Source organism: Canis aureus, chromosome 13, assembly GCF_053574225.1.
Source record: "Canis aureus isolate CA01 chromosome 13, VMU_Caureus_v.1.0, whole genome shotgun sequence".
In the NCBI taxonomy this organism is placed as follows: Eukaryota; Metazoa; Chordata; class Mammalia; order Carnivora; family Canidae; genus Canis; species Canis aureus.
In genome coordinates this window covers 12589227-12607465 of record NC_135623.1, presented here as the reverse complement: position 1 = coordinate 12607465, position 18239 = coordinate 12589227, and the positions used below count along the sequence as shown (strand labels likewise).

Here is an 18239-nt window from a genome sequence, read left to right as displayed (position 1 = left end):
TATTAATGAATCTGATATAAAGTAGAATATAGTGAGTCTCTCCCTCAAACAAAAACACTATAGATCTTTTTATTTTTAAAGATAACATTACACCTTGAGGATAATGAGTCGTGGCCTCTTCTGTTTTTTGAGCATGCGTTTTTATACCAAACTTAGTTCAAGCCGTAGGCTAGAGATTGTTGCCCAATTATGTGAGAGTCTATATAAGTAAAAATCTATCCCACTTTTCACCTCCCTGAAAAAAGAATAGTGAAACCTACTAAATATATTTATATCTATCTTAGGAAGTTGCTATCAAGATATGGAGTTGAACAGTGACTTGTAGTAACTCCTCCTCCCTTGCACCCAGAGTCTTTGGATTTGGGCCACTTAAATTTCAGGTTAGCTGAGTTGGTTCTGAATGGTAACACTGTAAAACTTAATCGAGTAAATGGAAATTAAGTAATTGACTCAAAAACTAGAAGCTATACAACCAAAACTGAGTGACAGAATTGAGTGGACACAAACCAAATTGAATAATGCCAACCAGCTCTGAAGTATCTGTGATAACTGGAATTCTGGGCAGATCTGTCTAGATAGATCTCTTCTTATTCTACAGATTATTTGGCATGGTCATTGACTTGGCAAACGAGGGAAAAATATCTTGGGCAGTATGTGTTGGGGTAGTTCTTAGAGCCACTTTACATGCTATCTTATGCTGAGAAGACTGTTATTTTGGAGGATTTTCTCCACTAGAAAACATGTTTTTATACTCTAGTCTGACATATCTGTTTTTTAGAAACAGATAAATTTGCCACTGGATGTTCAATTTTTATTTTGGCTTATCTGTTCCATGATTTTTTTTTCTTTTGTTTTCCCTCTCCTACAAGGAAAGTATACTATCCAGAGTTTGAGAAACCATGCCTTTAAATTTACTTAACTGCTGAGTTCTACAGAATTGGAGAAAACTGATTGTTTTCCTTGTATTTCACAGACTGTATCCTTTTAAGTGACTTCTCGTAAATAACTTCATTTGCAATCTGCAGAGACTCATGTTCCTGCATCTGTGCAATGACTGCGGGTTTTGGATGCAGTATGCCACAGGGCCCTCACTAGTAATTGGTGACAGAAGCAGCAGTAGCCTCTGAGGATGGGAACATGAATTAAACCCTCCTTAGTGCTGGTGGTGCATCACCTCCCTCAAGTATAGCCATTTAATCGGGTCATGGTCAGTTTCATAGCCTGCATCTGCCTCTTCCTTCTTTTCTTATATTGTTACTGTTTTCGAATGAAAAGTATGGAAGGTAAGTTTTTTTTAATTGTACTAAAATAGCAACTGTTAACAACCAGCAGTAGGATGCATTTTTTTGCCAGTGTGACTGAGCACCATGGGTAATAAGCAGTGGAAGATCAATCCCACTTTGTCTCCTTCAGATTAAATTAAATGTAAATTTCTTCATAAATAATAAACATCGTTTGTTAAGATCTCTCACATGTGCTGAATGTAGTTATTTATAAAACAAGCAAACAAAATGTAACATATGTTTTTAGGTCTAATACTAAAATACATTAGATACATTAGTTAGGTCTAATACGAAAAGTTCTGATTAACCGAAGGATTTTTATTCTAAATGTGAAAAAATATTTTTGGAAGGAAGTAATTTTTACGTAATTACTCAGGAAGAATGGTTAACGTGAATGATCTGTATCATAGTTGACAAGGCACATCAGGTATCCAAAGACCCCAGGAGATTTTTATACCAACAAATAACAGTTTTTGGCTTTCTGATGGAAACAAACCTCCTGGTCATTGACAGGCCTAGCGTTCATAAACATGTAATTTTTACAATGTTAGGTCACTGCTGAATCCTGGTGGTCCTGAAAATGTGCCTTTGCCCAATTATAGATCCATACTGTTGAATGAAGAACACACCACTAGGCCTTAGGTTGACTTGAAGAAAGATGTGTGGGTAGTGATATGGGAAGAGGGGTGATTTTGTAGTTTCTTTGGTGAATAACCTGGTGTGTGCTTGGATGTCTTATGGTCAGATGGTGCCCTCTTGTGGCACCTAGGTAGGATCTTATAGATCAACAACAGAAACTTGACCTGAGTGGTGAGACCATTTCCAGGTCTTCAGTCAAAAACCATTATTTCTATCTTTTGCTGACTTGATTACAGTGAATTATTTTAAGCTTTGAGCAGTTGCATTGTCCAAGTTCCTACTTAAGTGTTCTTTGATTAGAACTGTGTATTTACAATCCTGGGTCTTAGTGGAATCTAAGAAAGTAACTGCACAGACAGGGCCGAATAGGATGAGGAGTAGGGTGTTACACCAGTATAGAGGCCAGAGGACCTGCACAGTCTGCAGCTGTGTCTACGGACCCATGCTTGTATTCTTCTGACTTCAGTGACCAAGGGATGTGTACAGTCTTCTGTGAAACTAAGCAATTTGTATAAAGTGGTTTTACTTACTTAGCTACATTAAGAGCATTTGATATTCTTTTAGTCACTGTAGAAATATATTTGTTTAAAATGTGCTACAGTATTAATGAAGCAGTCTCAGTGAATCATTTGTTTAAGTGATTCTCAATCTATATTTTTGTACTTAATGTGGGTCAGCAGTGGGATTAAGTATTTAAGTTTGTGCCCTTTCTTTGAGAACAAAACTGGAAATATATAAGGACAAGATTTCAAATTATATATCTTTGTTGGCAGGTATTTCTTAAAAGGCTTGTGTCGAAAATTCAAATATTTCCCCCATTCCCCTTTTCAGTTCTAGGTCTCGTTCCAGATCATATTCTCCAGCTCATAACAGAGAGAGAAATCACCCAAGAGTATATCAGAATCGGGATTTCCGAGGTCACAACAGAGGCTACAGAAGGCCCTATTATTTCCGTGGGCGCAACAGAGGCTTTTATCCGTGGGGCCAGTATAACCGAGGTGGCTATGGAAACTACCGTTCAAATTGGCAGAATTACCGGCAAGCATACAGTCCTCGTCGGGGCCGTTCCCGATCCCGGTCCCCAAAGAGAAGGTCCCCTTCACCAAGGTCCAGGAGCCATTCTAGAAACTCCGATAAGTCTTCCTCTGACAGGTCAAGGCGCTCCTCATCCTCTCGTTCTTCCTCCAACCACAGCCGAGTGGAATCTTCTAAGCGCAAGTCTGCAAAGGAGAAAAAGTCCTCTTCCAAGGATAGCCGGCCATCTCAGGCTGCCGGGGATAACCAAGGTGATGAGGCCAAGGAGCAGACGTTCTCTGGAGGCACCTCTCAAGATACAAAAGCATCTGACAGCTCGAAACCATGGCCAGATGCCACCACTTACAGTGCTGGTTCTGCATCACGGGCCTCTGCAGTTTCTGAGTTGAGTCCCCGGGAGCGAAGCCCTGCTCTCAAAAGCCCACTCCAGTCTGTGGTGGTGAGGCGGCGCTCACCCCGTCCTAGCCCTGTGCCAAAACCTAGCCCGCCACTTTCCAACACATCCCAGATGGGCTCAACTCTGCAGAGTGGTGCTGGGTACCAGGCTGGAACACACCAAAGTCCATTCGATCATGGCTCTGGGTCCTTGAGTCCATCCAAAAAGAGCCCTGTGGGTAAGAGTCCACCGGCCACTGGCTCCACGTATGGCTCGTCTCAGAAGGAGGAGTCTACTGCTCCAGGAGGAGCAGCCTATACAAAAAGGCAAGTATCTCTTTCCCCTGCCTGGTTATGTTTTTATCTCACCAGCTGGCAGTTTAATTGTAATGTGATCTAAGTTAGAGTTCTGATTAATGGTAATAAGGTAATCCCCGTCTCCTAAACTCTGCATTAGCAAACTTGAAAAGCACCACTCAAGGAAAACTTTAGCTTAACACTAGCTTTCCTACCTTCCTGAATTTGTATTGCAGCATAAAGTTGCTTTAGACTGCTCTGCAATGATGTTTTCACATTTAAAATTTGCCTTGGATTCTACCAATGTAAGCCAGAGAACAGTAGAGATTTGTGGGTCAGCTATCAAAAAAAATATGGTCTTTGCCAAAATGAGTGGCCATTGGAGCTGTTAGACCCTGTAGACCCACCATCTACTGTGATCGATCTGCATCAGCCCACCATGGTGAAGAGCTACACCTCGTACCCTCACACCCTCCAGTTGAGGAGACTGGGCAGAATGGGAAAGCCCGAGGCTTAGTCCAGGAAGCCCTTGTTTTAAAATCACAAGGTGGGTGTGTGTCCCAGTAGAAGCCAACCAGGCTGCGTGTTAGGAGAGGACGGGACCGTGCTTCTGTCTTTCTGCTCTGGGGGACACGGTGAGTTGGAACCTGAATCTTTGTTTGTGTGGTTGGATGGATTGGGATGGCAGAGATGGAACAAGGAAGTTGCATTGGGACCAGGTTGGCAAGAGGGATTTACGGGGCAGGTGGTTCCCCTCCCCTTATTAGCATATTCTTTGATTCCCTCCTATCCCTTGCCATAGTAATGCAGCTGTAAATTAATTTGACTTTCTTCATTATGGTACAAATGAGATGTTCAGCCTCTGAACTTTGAGCCTTCAGTAAGTAACTCTGCTTTAAAGTGTAAGTGTGGTTCCTTCCGGGACGGGAGTCTCATTAGGAGACTCGGGCATGAGCTCTGCTTTTCCGTAAGAACGAGTAGGATGGTTTTTGCCCCCTTCCCCCATTAACTTGTATTTTGTTTTTATTTGTGTTCGCAGTATATTTCATATTTAGATCTTCTAGGTGACTTGAAGCAAACATGAAGTCTCTTTTGAGACTTGTATTTCCAAATGTGAGTTGTATAAAAGCAAAAACAGTCCAAGGTTGAACATTCTAAATTAACTTTGCTGAAAGCAGATTTTAAGTGACTGAGTGAAGGTTGGATAAGACCTTAATTTTTTTTTTCCTAGACCACTTACAGGTAAGTAGGTTTTTGTTTTTTAGTATCCTAAAAGTTACATTTGCTGTTTTCTTTTTGGTTGCTCTTGAAAGACAACTCCGCGGACCATGTATTTTTCTCTTAAATGGCATCCAAGTTCATAGATCTGTGGAGGACCACTTTTCAGAAATTACTAGAAAGTAACCAAGTAGAAAATCCTTTGGTAACATTGGAATCCACAAGATGTTTGTTCAGAGAATCAAAAACACAAGACCAAATGGTGCTGTTTTAGATCAGGTGCTGAAAGAGCCTCTTTTGTGTCTCCCTTGTGTTTTCATAACTAGGTACCTAGAAGAACAGAAGACAGAGAATGGAAAAGATAAGGAGCAGAAACAAACCAATACCGATAAAGAGAAAATGAAAGAGAAAGGGAGCTTCTCTGATACAGGCTTGGGTGATACAAAAATGAAATCTGATCCATTTGCTCCCAAAACTGATACCGAGAAGTCTTTTCGGGGTAGCCAGTCTCCCAAAAGGTATAAGCTTCGAGATGACTTTGAGAAGAAGATGGCCGACTTCCATAAGGACGACATGGATGATCAAGATAAGGACAAAGCTAAGGGAAGGAAGGAATCGGAGTTTGATGATGAACCCAAATTTATGTCGAAAGTCATAGCAGGTGCAAACAAAAACCAGGAGGAGGAGAAGTCAGGCAAATGGGAGGGCCTGGTGTATGCGCCACCAGGGAAGGAAAAGCAGAGGAAAACAGAGGAGCTGGAGGAGGAATCTTTCTCTGAGAGATCCAAAAAGGAGGATCGGGGAGGGCCCAAGAGAACCGAAAGTGGGCACAGAGGGTTCGTGCCTGAAAAGAATTTCCGAGTGACCGCTTACAAAGCAGTCCAGGAGAAAAGCTCGTCACCTCCCCTGAGAAAGACCTCTGAAAGCCGAGAGAAGCTAGGAGCCAAGGGAGACTTTTCCACAGGGAAGTCTTCCTTTTCCATTACTCGAGAGGCCCAGGTCAATGTCCGGATGGACTCTTTTGATGAGGACCTTGCAAGGTGAGGTGTAGTCCTTTACCCTTGGGGCTTTAGTGGTCCAAGGGGCATCTCCTAACCCCTCTCCCTGGGGATGTTCTGGAGCCAGGCCAGGTCCCCTCCTGTATTTCCCCTACTATCCCAAGTTTCGGTGCTGATAACGTCCACCTGTTTTCAGTGGAGGAGTGCATGTCACTGAGCAGTTACATGTCAGGGGCAATATCCTGGGGATGGTAAAGCACCTTTCAGTGTTCGGTGCCAGGCTTTCTGGCTGTTGGGTCCCCACCTTTATCCACTACCCCACTCCCTGTCTCATCATGCGCCCGCCCCCCCCCCCCCCCCGCCAAGTGCTTAAGGTGATTTTGCCTCTGGAGCCTTCCAGAATCTATTTCTCCATTCTTAGCTAGGTTACCAAAGTCTATTATTATAGACTCCCATCAAATAGCATCCCAGTATTAACGTCAGGACTGAGGTGGGGAGGGGTACGTGGCCAAACTTGAGAGTGTTCGGGCACAGGCTGACATCCTGTTGGAAGTCCACCCAAGCAGCATTCTGGTCATGTCTCACTCCACTGTGTCCCTTCACTGAGCCAGTGACCCTGGCTGGCCAAACTAGTTGATCTTTAAAATACTTTTCCGTTTGTCGTGTGTGTTAAAACCGCTGTGACTTTGAAAACAGTCCTTGAAGTTCAGCACTTTGCCCAGCCTGTCTGTTCCTTCTAAAGACTCCCAGGGGGAAAAGGAGGGAGAGAGATTTTGGATATCTTTTCCTACAGTTAATGGTCCACTGAGGTTACTTTGAACTTGGGTGGGAAGTAAGAAGCAGCTTTGGGGATAAGTTTAAAACTCAGGGAAAAAAAGCATTGCATTTTTAGGGTTTAAATGTTTTGACTTTCTGTATATCTTGTTACACTGGGCCTCCCTATGTTTCTTTTTCAGACCAAGTGGCTTATTGGCTCAGGAACGCAAGCTTTGTCGAGACCTAGTCCATAGCAACAAAAAGGAACAGGAATTTCGTTCCATTTTCCAGCACATACAGTCAGCTCAGTCTCAGCGGAGCCCCTCTGAACTGTTTGCCCAGCATATAGTGACCATTGTTCACCACGTAAAAGGTGAGTGCAGACCCAGCCTGCTGCCGGCTCCCTCTCTGTGGCTGGCTTCCTCTGCCACAAGCAGAGGGATGAGTGGCTGCGTAAGGGAGCCTTTGGGGACCCTTTATCTCATCAAAAAGGCCTTTGAAGCCAAGGACTGGCTCAAAGGAAATTCCTTCCAAGGAGTTGTTTCCATTTTTTTAATTACACAGTTGAACATTTCGAAATGCTAGTAACCTGTGATCATGAGAATAGGTAAAAATCCTTCACATAAGGTTCAAAATGCTTGAAGAAGGAAGTATGAAAAGTGACATTTCCAGCATCTCTGTCTTTTTTCCTGTCTAACAGCTGGAAAGCCTCTAGAGGTCTCTCAGAGACCTTGTGTGAATTTTTTCTCCACCTTATCCTACCATGTCCTGGGCAAACTGAGGTGGGCAGGTTGGGGAGTGGTGGGAAGAAGTGATAACAGCAGCCGGGTTGGGCCAGTTACAGGTTCTACCTGAAACTTAAACTCCAGTGGGAGGTGGTGCTGTGAGTCACAGAGAAGTAAGCTGTAGGTTTCCTTGTATCCACGTCCTAAGACAAGGGAGCAGCAATGGAAATCTAGTGGCCGATGCTGGATTGTATCTGAGCCAGCCGTTTCTCCTTCCTTTTTTCAGTGTGTGTGTGTTACATGGATTTGACTACTGGAGTCACATCTCTGTGGCTGCAGGTTCATGCAGAACAGTTGAATATTGTGTCTGCCTTTGGTAGCATAATATGTTCTTTGAATTCCCACAGAGCATCACTTTGGGTCCTCAGGAATGACATTGCATGAGCGCTTTACTAAATACCTAAAGAGAGGAACTGAGCAGGAGGCAGCTAAAAACAAGAAAAGCCCAGAGATACACAGGTGAGGACTTTGGCCTTACAGTGGAGGTAGCCACAAAAGATTGCTCATTAGATAATAAACTCAGCTTGTTTTTGTTAATGTGAGGTGCCTTAGCAGCAGAATTTAGGGTAAACGTTCTCCAGACTTTAGGATAGCAGTGAGCGTTTGTAGTTTGAGTGGAAAGAACATGTCAAAAAAAGAAAAAGAACATGCCTTGATGACTAGTTTCCCACTTTGGGCCTGAGGAAGACTGGCCTTTTGATATAGATGAATCCTTGTATTCTTGGGAGCTGGCAAATGGTAACCTGAGACCACTGTGAACTTTCCATAGGTGGAGTAAATGTTAAATTTCTTTAAGCAACACACGTGTTCCATATACCAGTTCTTCCTTTGGAAGAACTCCAGTGGGTGGGAGAGCACGTAGGATTTTTGTCTAAGGGTTCAAAAGCCCAGGAGATTTAAAGAATACCACCGCCGTTCAGTTGTGTGAGGGTTTTCAGCAAACAGGGGCTTTGTCTAGAGACACACTTGTCTCTATCTTTAATTTCGTAATAGTCAACTATTAGACCTGTTGGCAGTAGGTAAGAGAACCATGTTTCTACAACAGTCTTGGGTTTAGGGTCTTTGGGATGCATGTATGTGCCAGGCGATTTTCTTACCTAGGCCTTATCTCACAATAAATAATGGGCCATTATATTCTTATGCCCAAGACGAAAACTACTCTTTGAGGTTAGCAGGGCATGGATAATCTTGATGTGAACTTGAGATTATAGGCGTGGGTGTAGGTGAGTCCTTCCTGGCTGTAACAGTGCTGGGAAGGAGTAAGAAGTTCCTTCAGTTTGAATTTGACTGAGAAGTTGGGGTGTGTGTGCACACAAACATGCCTATGGGAGAGTCTAAATATATAAGCAAAGAATGTAAGTTATGTGTACGTGTATGTGTGTAAGTTATGAAACATAATGAAATGGAAAACCAAGGATTCTATTACCCTACTGAGGAACTAAAATATCACCAGTAGTATATTCACATTATGGGATGTTAAACAATTTTTCTGTTTTCAATTTTCAGGAGGATAGACATTTCTCCCAGTACATTCAGAAAACATGGTTTGGCTCATGATGAAATGAAAAGTCCACGGGAACCTGGCTACAAGGTGAACTGTTGCTTTGATCGTAATTCCAACAAAATGAGTGCGTTGGGCATGAACTTGACAGAAATGTGTTTGTTTAAATTACTCTCTACTTAAGTTTGTGTTTTTCTTTTAAGGATGGGCATAATTCTAAAAATGAACTACAAAGGGTTAATTTTTATTAAATGTATCAACAACCTTTGTGAAGTGGTTAGAATATGGTAAATGACCCCAAAGTCTATTGAGGTGAGCTTGAGAAAAAAAAGAGAGGAGTTTTGGAACAAGTGCCCATGATGAGAGAAGAAACTTTTTGTGATATTTTTCTGCTTGTAAGTATTATCAAATCAACTATATTACATGCACTATTTCCAACCATGATTTCAAAAAGACATGCATGTCAGAGGAGAGTGAAATATTCATATCTTAACATGGTAGACTGTTTTAAACAGCTAGTCCAGTTTTTTTTTCTAACATTGTACCATATTTATCATCTGTCAGTTACTGTTACTTTAAAGCTAAACATTATTTTGATAGCCCAGCTACATTTGCAATGATGTGCACGCAAAACATAGTTATTAAGAGGTTAAAGCTTGTATGCAATCTTTTACTATGAAATAATAGATTTGGTTGTTTTTTTTAAGTCTCTTAGTATTTATTGACTTTCATTCACATATGCAGTTGAAACTTAAAATTAAAGATGGCTCTTGCAGTGCTGCTAAAACCTTTTCTAAAGAAACTCTTCAGGTCTTCAAACGAATTTGTCTCGATAGTTGAATGTGATGAGAGGCCCTCTGCACAGTCTCTCTTCTCTCCCGTCCCCCTTTTCTTTTTCTCCACGTGCCCACCAGGTTGGCACTGACCCTGTGAAATGCAAGGCTTTGAGACAGCAGAAAAGCGCTTACCCTCTGAGCCTCCTGGGCCCTCCTGGGAGTAGGCACTCCATAGAGGTGCTGTGGGTGCACGGCCTCAAAGCAGCACCTGCCCCTTTTCTGGGTCTTTGGAGGGTACAGAGTCCTCATTCCTTCTCAAAAATGAACACGATAAAATTAAACTTTATTTCATCAAAAAGCTTAGTAGTTTGTGTGAGATGTTAATATGGAGTGAACTGCCCATTCCTTCCTCTTTTAGGGAGGTTTTACTTCTTCTGAGGCAAGTCCTCGTGCTTAATGTCCCTGAATCCACCTGGCCTTCTGAGCTCTGAGTGTCCCTAGGGCTGTGGAAAGCACTCGCTCTGGTTTGGGGCACACAGTGCTGCTGTTGCTGTATCCGCAATGCACAGCCCTGGGGGGTTTGACTTACTAAGGAAGTCAGCAAAAAGAGAGTTTGCTTTCCCTTTTTTGCTGGTGTTTTTTTCCTTTTTAAGACAAATGTCGACCTGGATTGCCACTTGTGAATTCTCCCTTGTGATTTTTGAGATTCCCTCTTTTCTAAACCAATTTCTCAACATAACTAAGTATTTTGGAAGGTTGCCAAAGAGTCCCACAGTCTGTTGCAGAGCTAATTCCAAGGAGAGGATAAACCCATGGTGGTTGCCACAGTGTAGGTAGGGAAGGATGACACGACACCAACATTTCCACTTTTGGTGGTGACTAGGCCTGAGTCAGCCTAACCAGCCACCTTCTAAAGCTGATTTTGGCCTACTCAGCGTGTAGGCTAGCCAGTGTTATCACTGGGCCACAGAGGAAACCAGGCAAGATCAGTGTCTTAGCATTTTCAGAAGGCAGTCATCATCATTTTAGAGAACTGGTTTGGGTTCTGTGAGGGACCTTCAGGAAGGGACATCTATGGGATATCTTGTATCCCTCCCAAGCTTGGGTGAGGTGTTTCACACTTGTAGTGCTTCCTTTGCACCGCTCCATTGGAGTAGAAACCACAACTTGTAGGGTGGTTGAATTGGCAGCCCTGAATCCCAAAAACCTTAATTTTGACGTCTCTTTTGGCAGGCTGAGGGAAAATACAAAGATGATCCTGTTGATCTCCGCCTTGATATTGAACGTCGTAAAAAACATAAGGAGAGAGATCTTAAACGAGGTAAATCAAGAGAATCAGTGGATTCCCGAGACTCAAGCCACTCAAGGGAAAGATCAGCTGAGAAAACAGAGAAAACTCACAAAGGATCAAAGAAGCAGAAGTACGTAAGCCCCTGTTACTTCATTCAGACTCCTCCTGAGTGAGTTCTCTTGTCTGCTCCTTCTGGGCTGTGTAGCAGACCACCCAGGCCAGAGAAGTTCAGGGTTAGGGATGATAGCAGTGTCTTCTTTTATACCATGTACCTGTCAAGTAAGGTTCCTGCTTGAAAACAGAACTTCTGCATCAAAGTAAGCCCCCTAGGAGATGGGTATTTATTTATTTATTTATTTATTTTTTAATGATAGTCACACACAGAGAGAGGCAGAGACACAGGCAGAGGGAGAAGCAGGCTCCATGCACCGGGAGCCCGACGTGGGATTCGATCCCGGGTCTCCAGGATTGTGCCCTGGGCCAAAGGCAGGCGCCAAACCGCTGCGCCACCCAGGGATCTCGGAGATGGGCATTTAATTTGGCTATAGGGACAGAGTGGAAAAACACTTGGGCATTTCTTTTGGGTTGTGTTAGACATTTTCTTTGATAGGTTCTTTTTCATCACAAATCTTCACGGGGAGATTGTTTTAGAAGTGGCTCGATGCTGTTGGCTAGTTAATAACATTGTTCTGTCAAAGAAATAGGATGAAACTAAATAGGAAGATTGGTCATCTTTTAAGAACTAGTATCACAGACACTTCCAAGTGAGGTGTTCCAAATATTTTTTAAACAAAGGTAGCATTGTCGAAGTTCATAGGGCAGCATTCATGCCAAGGTCTTGTCATTTCTGTTTATATCTGTGAACATGCCATGACTTTTCAGTCATGTCTCATTAAACGTGGAAGAGTTGAAGCCCTACACTTTGAGTAGTGTGAAGCAGCACCACTTTTGCTGTTTGTGAACTTCGGCCGGAAACCACTTTCGTGTCCATTTCCTGATAACAATCCTTTGAGATAAGTTGGACACTTGGTGTGGTACCCATTTTGCCCATTGGAAAGATAAGCTCATGATGATTTCTCGAAGATGACACAATTCTCAGCTGACATAAAACACAGATGTTCTGTTCCACTTTGTCTCCCTGTCTGTGTTGTTCCTTGTACCTTGGGAGCCCTGGCAGCTTTCAGGGCTGTCTGTTGATAAGGAACCTGATAATGGTCAACAGGGAGCGGAAGTGGTGGTACAGTAGTCCTAAGCGCTGCTTTTGGTGGAAAAGAAGCAGAACCCCACAAACATCTCCGGGTCGGGTCTGGATTATTGATCCTTATTCCTTTCCCTGAAACACATGCCTCTGCCTCTGACTTGCTGTGTAACCTTGAAACCTTAGTATTCTCTGATTGGGGCAAGAAGAAAGATGATAGTTCTCATCATGGGTCATACCTCAGTTTACAAGAACTGTTTCTCATATGACTGAAGAATAATTCAACCAAGGTCACACAAGTAATAAAAGGTGGTGCTGGGACTCAAATCTAGGGCCATTTGGAGTCTTTTTTCCCCCTTTCTTTTAAGATTTTATTTATTTGAGAGCAAGAGCATAAGCTGCGGGGAGGGGCAGAGGAAGAGGGAGAAGCAGACTCCTTGTTGAGCAAGGACCCCAACTCGGGGCTCAATCCCAGGACCCAGGGACCCCGGGATCATGACCTGAGCTGAAGGCAGACGCTTCATGAACGGAGCCACCCAGGCAACCGTGGAATCTTCTTTATTAAAACCTCTTAAAATAGCACTGATTTATAGGGGTCAGGAATTCCACATCTGAGTTATAAAAATCCTATGACAATAACTTTGAATTCCCCAGTTTGTGAGAAAATGCTAGAAAAAACCACTAGGGTTTCAGTATTTAAGTTCTTGAGTTTCTCAAATGCCGGGGAGTGTGGTGGGAGAGAGGGCTGGCAGGATGCTTTGCATGATGGAGGAGGACGGTGAGAGAGAGAGAGGTTCCTGGCACTTGGCCAGCTTCTCCCTGTACGTCGTCCTCTACTGCTGGGAGCTTGGCCTTCCTGCCACCTTACAGGCCGCCAGTAACCTCCATTAGCACATGGCAGGGCTGGCACCGACTCTAGTACATAGACAGTGACTCATTGTAATAAGCTCATTTGCCCTAGTCTGTAATTTCTCTCCGATGAAGGGAAGGGAGGGAAATCTCTCTGGGAAGAGTTTGGCCAGACCCGGTTTGAGCTCAGTGAGAGATGGTATGTGGAGTCGTGGTACAATTAGAGCAAGGTCTGAACCTGGGCTCTCTCTGCTCTGCTCAGCTCTTATAAATACTGGATAACCGTAGTTGCCGTTTACTGCCGGCCTGCTGTGCCACTGTCCTGTGTCGGAGCATGTCGTTGCTTCAGTCCTAAGGACAGGCCATCAGGCAGATAGTGTTCTGTCTATGAGAACTAAAGTAACAAAGCACAAAACAAGTGGCAGTACAAGTGGTTCCAGATACATCGTGGCTCCTGATGCAGTGTTAGCGTCCTTCTGCCTTTCTGGTTCATGCGTGTGTATTCTACGGGGCCGGGTTGTGTTCCTCTTGCTGTGCATGTCCCATGTTCACCGGCTGACACACAGATGCATCACGGGACGTGACTCAGGATTGAGAGGGTGGGTACCCTGGGTGGGTGAGTTGGGGGTTAGTTTGGAGATTGCTCGTCCTCAGTGTCCTCATCACAGATGTGCTCCGGACTGTCCTGTGCGGCTTACCAGCGAGGCCCCGACCCCGACCCCGACCCCAGGCTGTCCCCTAGCACCGAGTGATTCCAATCCCTGGCTCTTCTCTTCTAGGAAGCACCGGAGGGCACGAGACCGGTCCAGATCATCCTCCTCTTCCTCCCAGTCGTCCCACTCCTACAAAGCGGAAGAGTACACTGAAGAGACGGAGGAGAGGGAAGAGAGCAGCACAGGCTTTGACAAGTCAAGACTAGGGACCAAGGACTTCGTGGGTCCAAATGAAAGAGGCGGCAGGGCTCGAGGGACCTTTGTAAGATCCTGCCTCTCCCTTCTCTCAGCCTCTGCTCCTCCCCACTCTAGTTCTGTGTCTGTCAGATGACTAGTTTTGTTCCCCCTGTGACAAGGAATCCACGCTGTAGATCCCAGAATCTGGTGCCCCCTCTTCCCCAAACTTTCTGTTGGTAGTTATTTTTCTGTTCGTAATGACTTAACCTAGAAAGCCTGTTTGGAGGCTTTTGGCCTCCAGATTTCCCCACTTACCTGACCGTTGCTGCGTCTGTGGCGAGGGCCTTGTGCCATCTCGTCCTCTGTCTGGGCTACAGACTTGAGCCGATAGGGAATGGCTAGAAGCCAGTCGACTAGTAGATCGACTAGAGGACCACTGTTCTGTGCCAGAAAAGTATTTGAACAGAAGGCAGGAGGTGGTTTTTGTCCATTCCTGACACAGTCCCTTCTTCTTTTCCCCACTTCTTGCCACAGCAATTTCGAGCCAGAGGGAGAGGCTGGGGCAGAGGCACCTACTCTGGTAACAACAACAACAACAGCAACAACGATTTTCAAAAGAGAAACCGGGAGGAGGAGTGGGACCCTGAGTACACACCCAAGAGCAAGAAGTATTACCTGGTATGTGTCTGGGATAAGCAGGAGGGGGGCCAGAGGGCCTCAGGCGCACACCGTGGCTTGATCCCGAGGCCCTTTACTAGGTCTGTCCAGAGCCGTGAGGAAATGCGTGTGCAGGTGTATTGCACTGGGGGTGTGTACTTGTGGGACAGTACAGTGCTGGCAAGAGGAACGTTCTCCTGGCAGGTGGTAGCCGGGCCTCGTCTGAGACGTGTATGGATTCCAGGACACAAGAAGGGTTGCTCTGGCATTTTGAGCCTGTGAGCTTGTCTCATTGCTAATCTGCCCTCGGCCTCCCTCCAGCCTTTATCCAGGGATGGAGTCAGAACCCTCCCCCATGTCCCCAGTTTACTCTGTCACTCCCTAGTGCCAGAGTGACAAAATAAGACCGCTCTGGATCTGTTCGAGGGAGGGAATTTATCTCCAGAATAGAAGTCACCAAGGCTTCTCTTACCTGAGCTGCTGATCACTCCAGGTAGCAGGCACTTCCTGCCCCCCCCCCCTCCCCCCCCCCCCGCCCCATGTTGGGGCTCCTCTAGGCTCGGCTGACCTTGCCAGTGAGGAAGTTCTCTGCCTTACTGTATCAACAAGCAGGCTCAGGTCCAAGCAGATGGGACTCTGAGTGTTGTAACCAAGGTAAACTTGCAGCTGAGCCTTCCTCACCCACAAGAAGGGCTGGTGTGGGTCTGTGTTGTCAGTTGCACAGCTGGGAAACCGGTTTTGTAGACGACGGCACGGCCACCTTCACTTTTCTGGGGCGGCTGGAGCTGCTCTGAGACTCTGAGAGGACCCTTGGCCCTGTCTCTGGGGAACAGTTGGTGGGGCGCAGGGTAGGTGCCAGAGTGGCACTGCCACAGGGGGAGACATTAACGGCCGTGCTGCTCCTCCTGGTCCCCGTCTGCCACCTGAAGGAGCGTTGGCGGCCTCCTGCCATTTAGGCTGTTGAGCAGCGGTCCTGGTAGGAAGCGGCTGGCCCTCTAGCTGAGTTGGTCCCTGCAGCCTGAGGGTGTACTTGGGTTGGTCTAGAGTTTTTGATGGGCTGACGTGGTAACAGCAACTCCTAGTTTTTAAAGTGCTTTCTCATGACTCTCATTCTCTCGTCTCTCTGATGTGCCCATCGGAGCAGGATTGAGGTGCAGGCTGGGTATTTTTCCACTTTGCCACCCTACCTCTTTGCATGAAATTGCAGAGGGGAGAGCGGAGATGGGCGGCTAGCTTCTGGTCCTACCTTTGCCACTCCTGGGTCTGAGGCCGTGACCTGGTTATTTGCCCTTGGTCTCACTGCCAGTTGTTGGCCGCGGGGATGTGAAATGACGTGGAGTCACCCGAAGTTCCTTTGCAGAGTGGAGGGTGACGATGATAGGGTGGTAGATACGAGGATTACCGGAGAGAGTGCAGGTGACGGCCTGTCAGCGCTCGGCGGTTTTACCATGGCTGTAATGCCCATGCTACAGCCTTAGGATTCTTTTTTTTTTTTTTTAATTTATTTGTGATAGTCACAACACACAGAGAGGGAGGCAGAGACACAGGCAGAGGGAGAAGCAGGCTCCATGCACCGGGAGCCCGACTTGGGATTCGATCCCGGGTCTCCAGGATCGCGCCCTGGGCCAAAGGCAGGCGCCAAACCGCTGCGCCACCCAGGGATCCCCTGCCTTAGGATTCTTAAGGCCTCAGTGGAATATTCTCTTGGATCTGAATCAGTAGCATTTTTGGAGTAGGGACCCGGGAGGACAGAAAAGGAGCAAAAGGTGGGGTGGGGAGCATAGGTGGGTTTGAGAAAGTCCCATTTAGAGGAGAGGAGGGTTCTGGTTATGCCTGTTCACTCGGGGATTGATGGCAGTTTTCTTTTCTCTCAGCATGATGACCGCGAAGGTGAAGGCAGCGAGAAGTGGGTGAGCCGGGGCCGGGGCCGAGGAGCCTTCCCCCGGGGTCGCGGCCGGTTCATGTTCCGGAAGTCCAGCACCAGCCCCAAATGGGCCCACGACAAGTTTAGTGGGGAGGAAGGGGAGATTGAAGACGACGAGAGTGGGACAGAGAACCGAGAAGAGAAGGACAATTTACAGCCCGCAACTGAGTAGGGGCCACTCTGATGGGAGCCCCTGCCCAGGGGAAAGAGGGCGCTGGGAAGATGGCTGGTGAGGAGCAAGACAGAGGAGCCTCAAGATTGCAAAAATCCCACCCCTACCCCCACCAGCCAGCCGCGCAGAATCCTACTCCAGCCGAAAGCATCCCTGGCGCTGCGTCCCACTGGACAGAGGCGGCCGGCTGAGGAGCCTGGGGTCAGGCCCAGCTCTTGAGCAGAACACATTGGGCTTTAGCTGTGTTTCTCATTTGTTGTTGGTGTGTGGGGTGGGGGCTGGGGTAGGGAGGGGAGAGCGATACTTGGATTTTGGTTTGTTCCCTATTAGAAACCACAGTTTTGTTTTTATTTTCATTTGGAGCTAAGAGGACTAATTTGATAATTTTCGATCTCTTCTCCCTTATCCAGATTTTAAAAGCCCTTCTTCTTCTTCCCTCCCCCCCCCCTTTTTTTTCGTAGGCATATGTAGTAATAATAGAAAGATTTAATTTGGGCAACTTTGATTCTTCAAAGAGAAAACAAAGCATGTGAATAAACATTGAAGTGTTCACCTCAGTTTGGGACCAAACTGCTTGGATCTTTGTAAAAATCGGTTTTGTATGTCGAGGAGGAGTTCAAGGCCTTTCTGACCACCTTGTGTTCCCCTTTTCTGCGCAGCCATGTATCCCATGGTGTGCTGCTAACCACACCCCACGTGCCCCCCCACCCCAATATTTTCTGAGTTCTTCTGGGCTGGGCATCCCATTATCCACCAGCAGCTCCAGTATCCCAAACTTTATAGTCCTGCTGATCCTCTCAGCAACAGGGGTGGAAACTGGACGGCAGTTTCTGGTCTGTTTTCTAAGAAACTTCTGAATTCTATTATCTTTACAAATATAAGATGAGAAAATAATTTTTTCAATATTTTTTATTAATCTTTTTATAAAATGAAAAGAAACTCCTATGATCGATTAAGGAAGGTGGTTATGGCTGGGTGGTTTGTGGGGGTTTGTTTTTTCTTTTCCTTTTTTTTTTTTTTTTTTTATTAACCATAAGCTTTAAGTTGAAACATTCTTGGATGTTTGGGGGGAAAACATCCTCTTAAAATGGGTCCTTGTGCTTGCCTTCTGGGGAGGCGGTCCTGAGCAGGTGAATCATATGGCATTTATGCATATGTTATATGCGGACTGCACCCACCTCTGCCCCCCCCCCCAACCTTTGCCTCTTGGGTTGTTGTGCTTCTTTCCCCTTACTTTGCTACATTTCTATAGTTAAGTTGGTTTTACTTGAATGATTCATGTTTAGGGGAAAAAAATGAAAACACCTTTAAAATTTGTTTCAACTCCTCCTGCAAATAAAAAAATAAATGAAGAAGGCAGATGTAAATGGACTCTGGTCATTGTCACCCTTAGCATGTGTGTGTGTTGGGGGGGTGGGGTATTGGCATCTACTGGAGCAGCTTCAGGAAACCTGAAAGACAAAATGTCTCCGAGAGCTGTTGCTTAGTCCTGTCCTCATCGATGCCACATGCAGTTCTGGGAGGAGACTGAGCCACCCCAGTGATTTCGCTTCATCCTGTATCTTTGGACGCCCCGAGAGAACCAGATCCTTTCA

General features: G+C 45.7%; 1 protein-coding gene across 4 annotated transcripts in view; it reads left to right on the top strand.

The window, feature by feature from the left end:
- Nucleotides 1-18011, top strand: part of THRAP3 (thyroid hormone receptor associated protein 3) — a 66870-nt gene extending 48859 nt beyond the window's left edge. For all 4 annotated transcript variants that reach the window (XM_077844731.1, XM_077844734.1, XM_077844733.1 and 1 more), the window contains 9 exons: nucleotides 2754-3659; nucleotides 5174-5887; nucleotides 6802-6974; nucleotides 7734-7845; nucleotides 8893-8977; nucleotides 10897-11084; nucleotides 13781-13976; nucleotides 14426-14569; nucleotides 16423-18011. In XM_077844731.1, coding sequence (XP_077700857.1) covers nucleotides 2754-3659; nucleotides 5174-5887; nucleotides 6802-6974; nucleotides 7734-7845; nucleotides 8893-8977; nucleotides 10897-11084; nucleotides 13781-13976; nucleotides 14426-14569; nucleotides 16423-16644 — 2740 coding nt within the window. In that variant the 3' untranslated portion in view covers nucleotides 16645-18011. The remainder of the gene's footprint in view (nucleotides 1-2753; nucleotides 3660-5173; nucleotides 5888-6801; nucleotides 6975-7733; nucleotides 7846-8892; nucleotides 8978-10896; nucleotides 11085-13780; nucleotides 13977-14425; nucleotides 14570-16422) is intronic.
- Nucleotides 18012-18239: the final 228 nt, after the last annotated feature.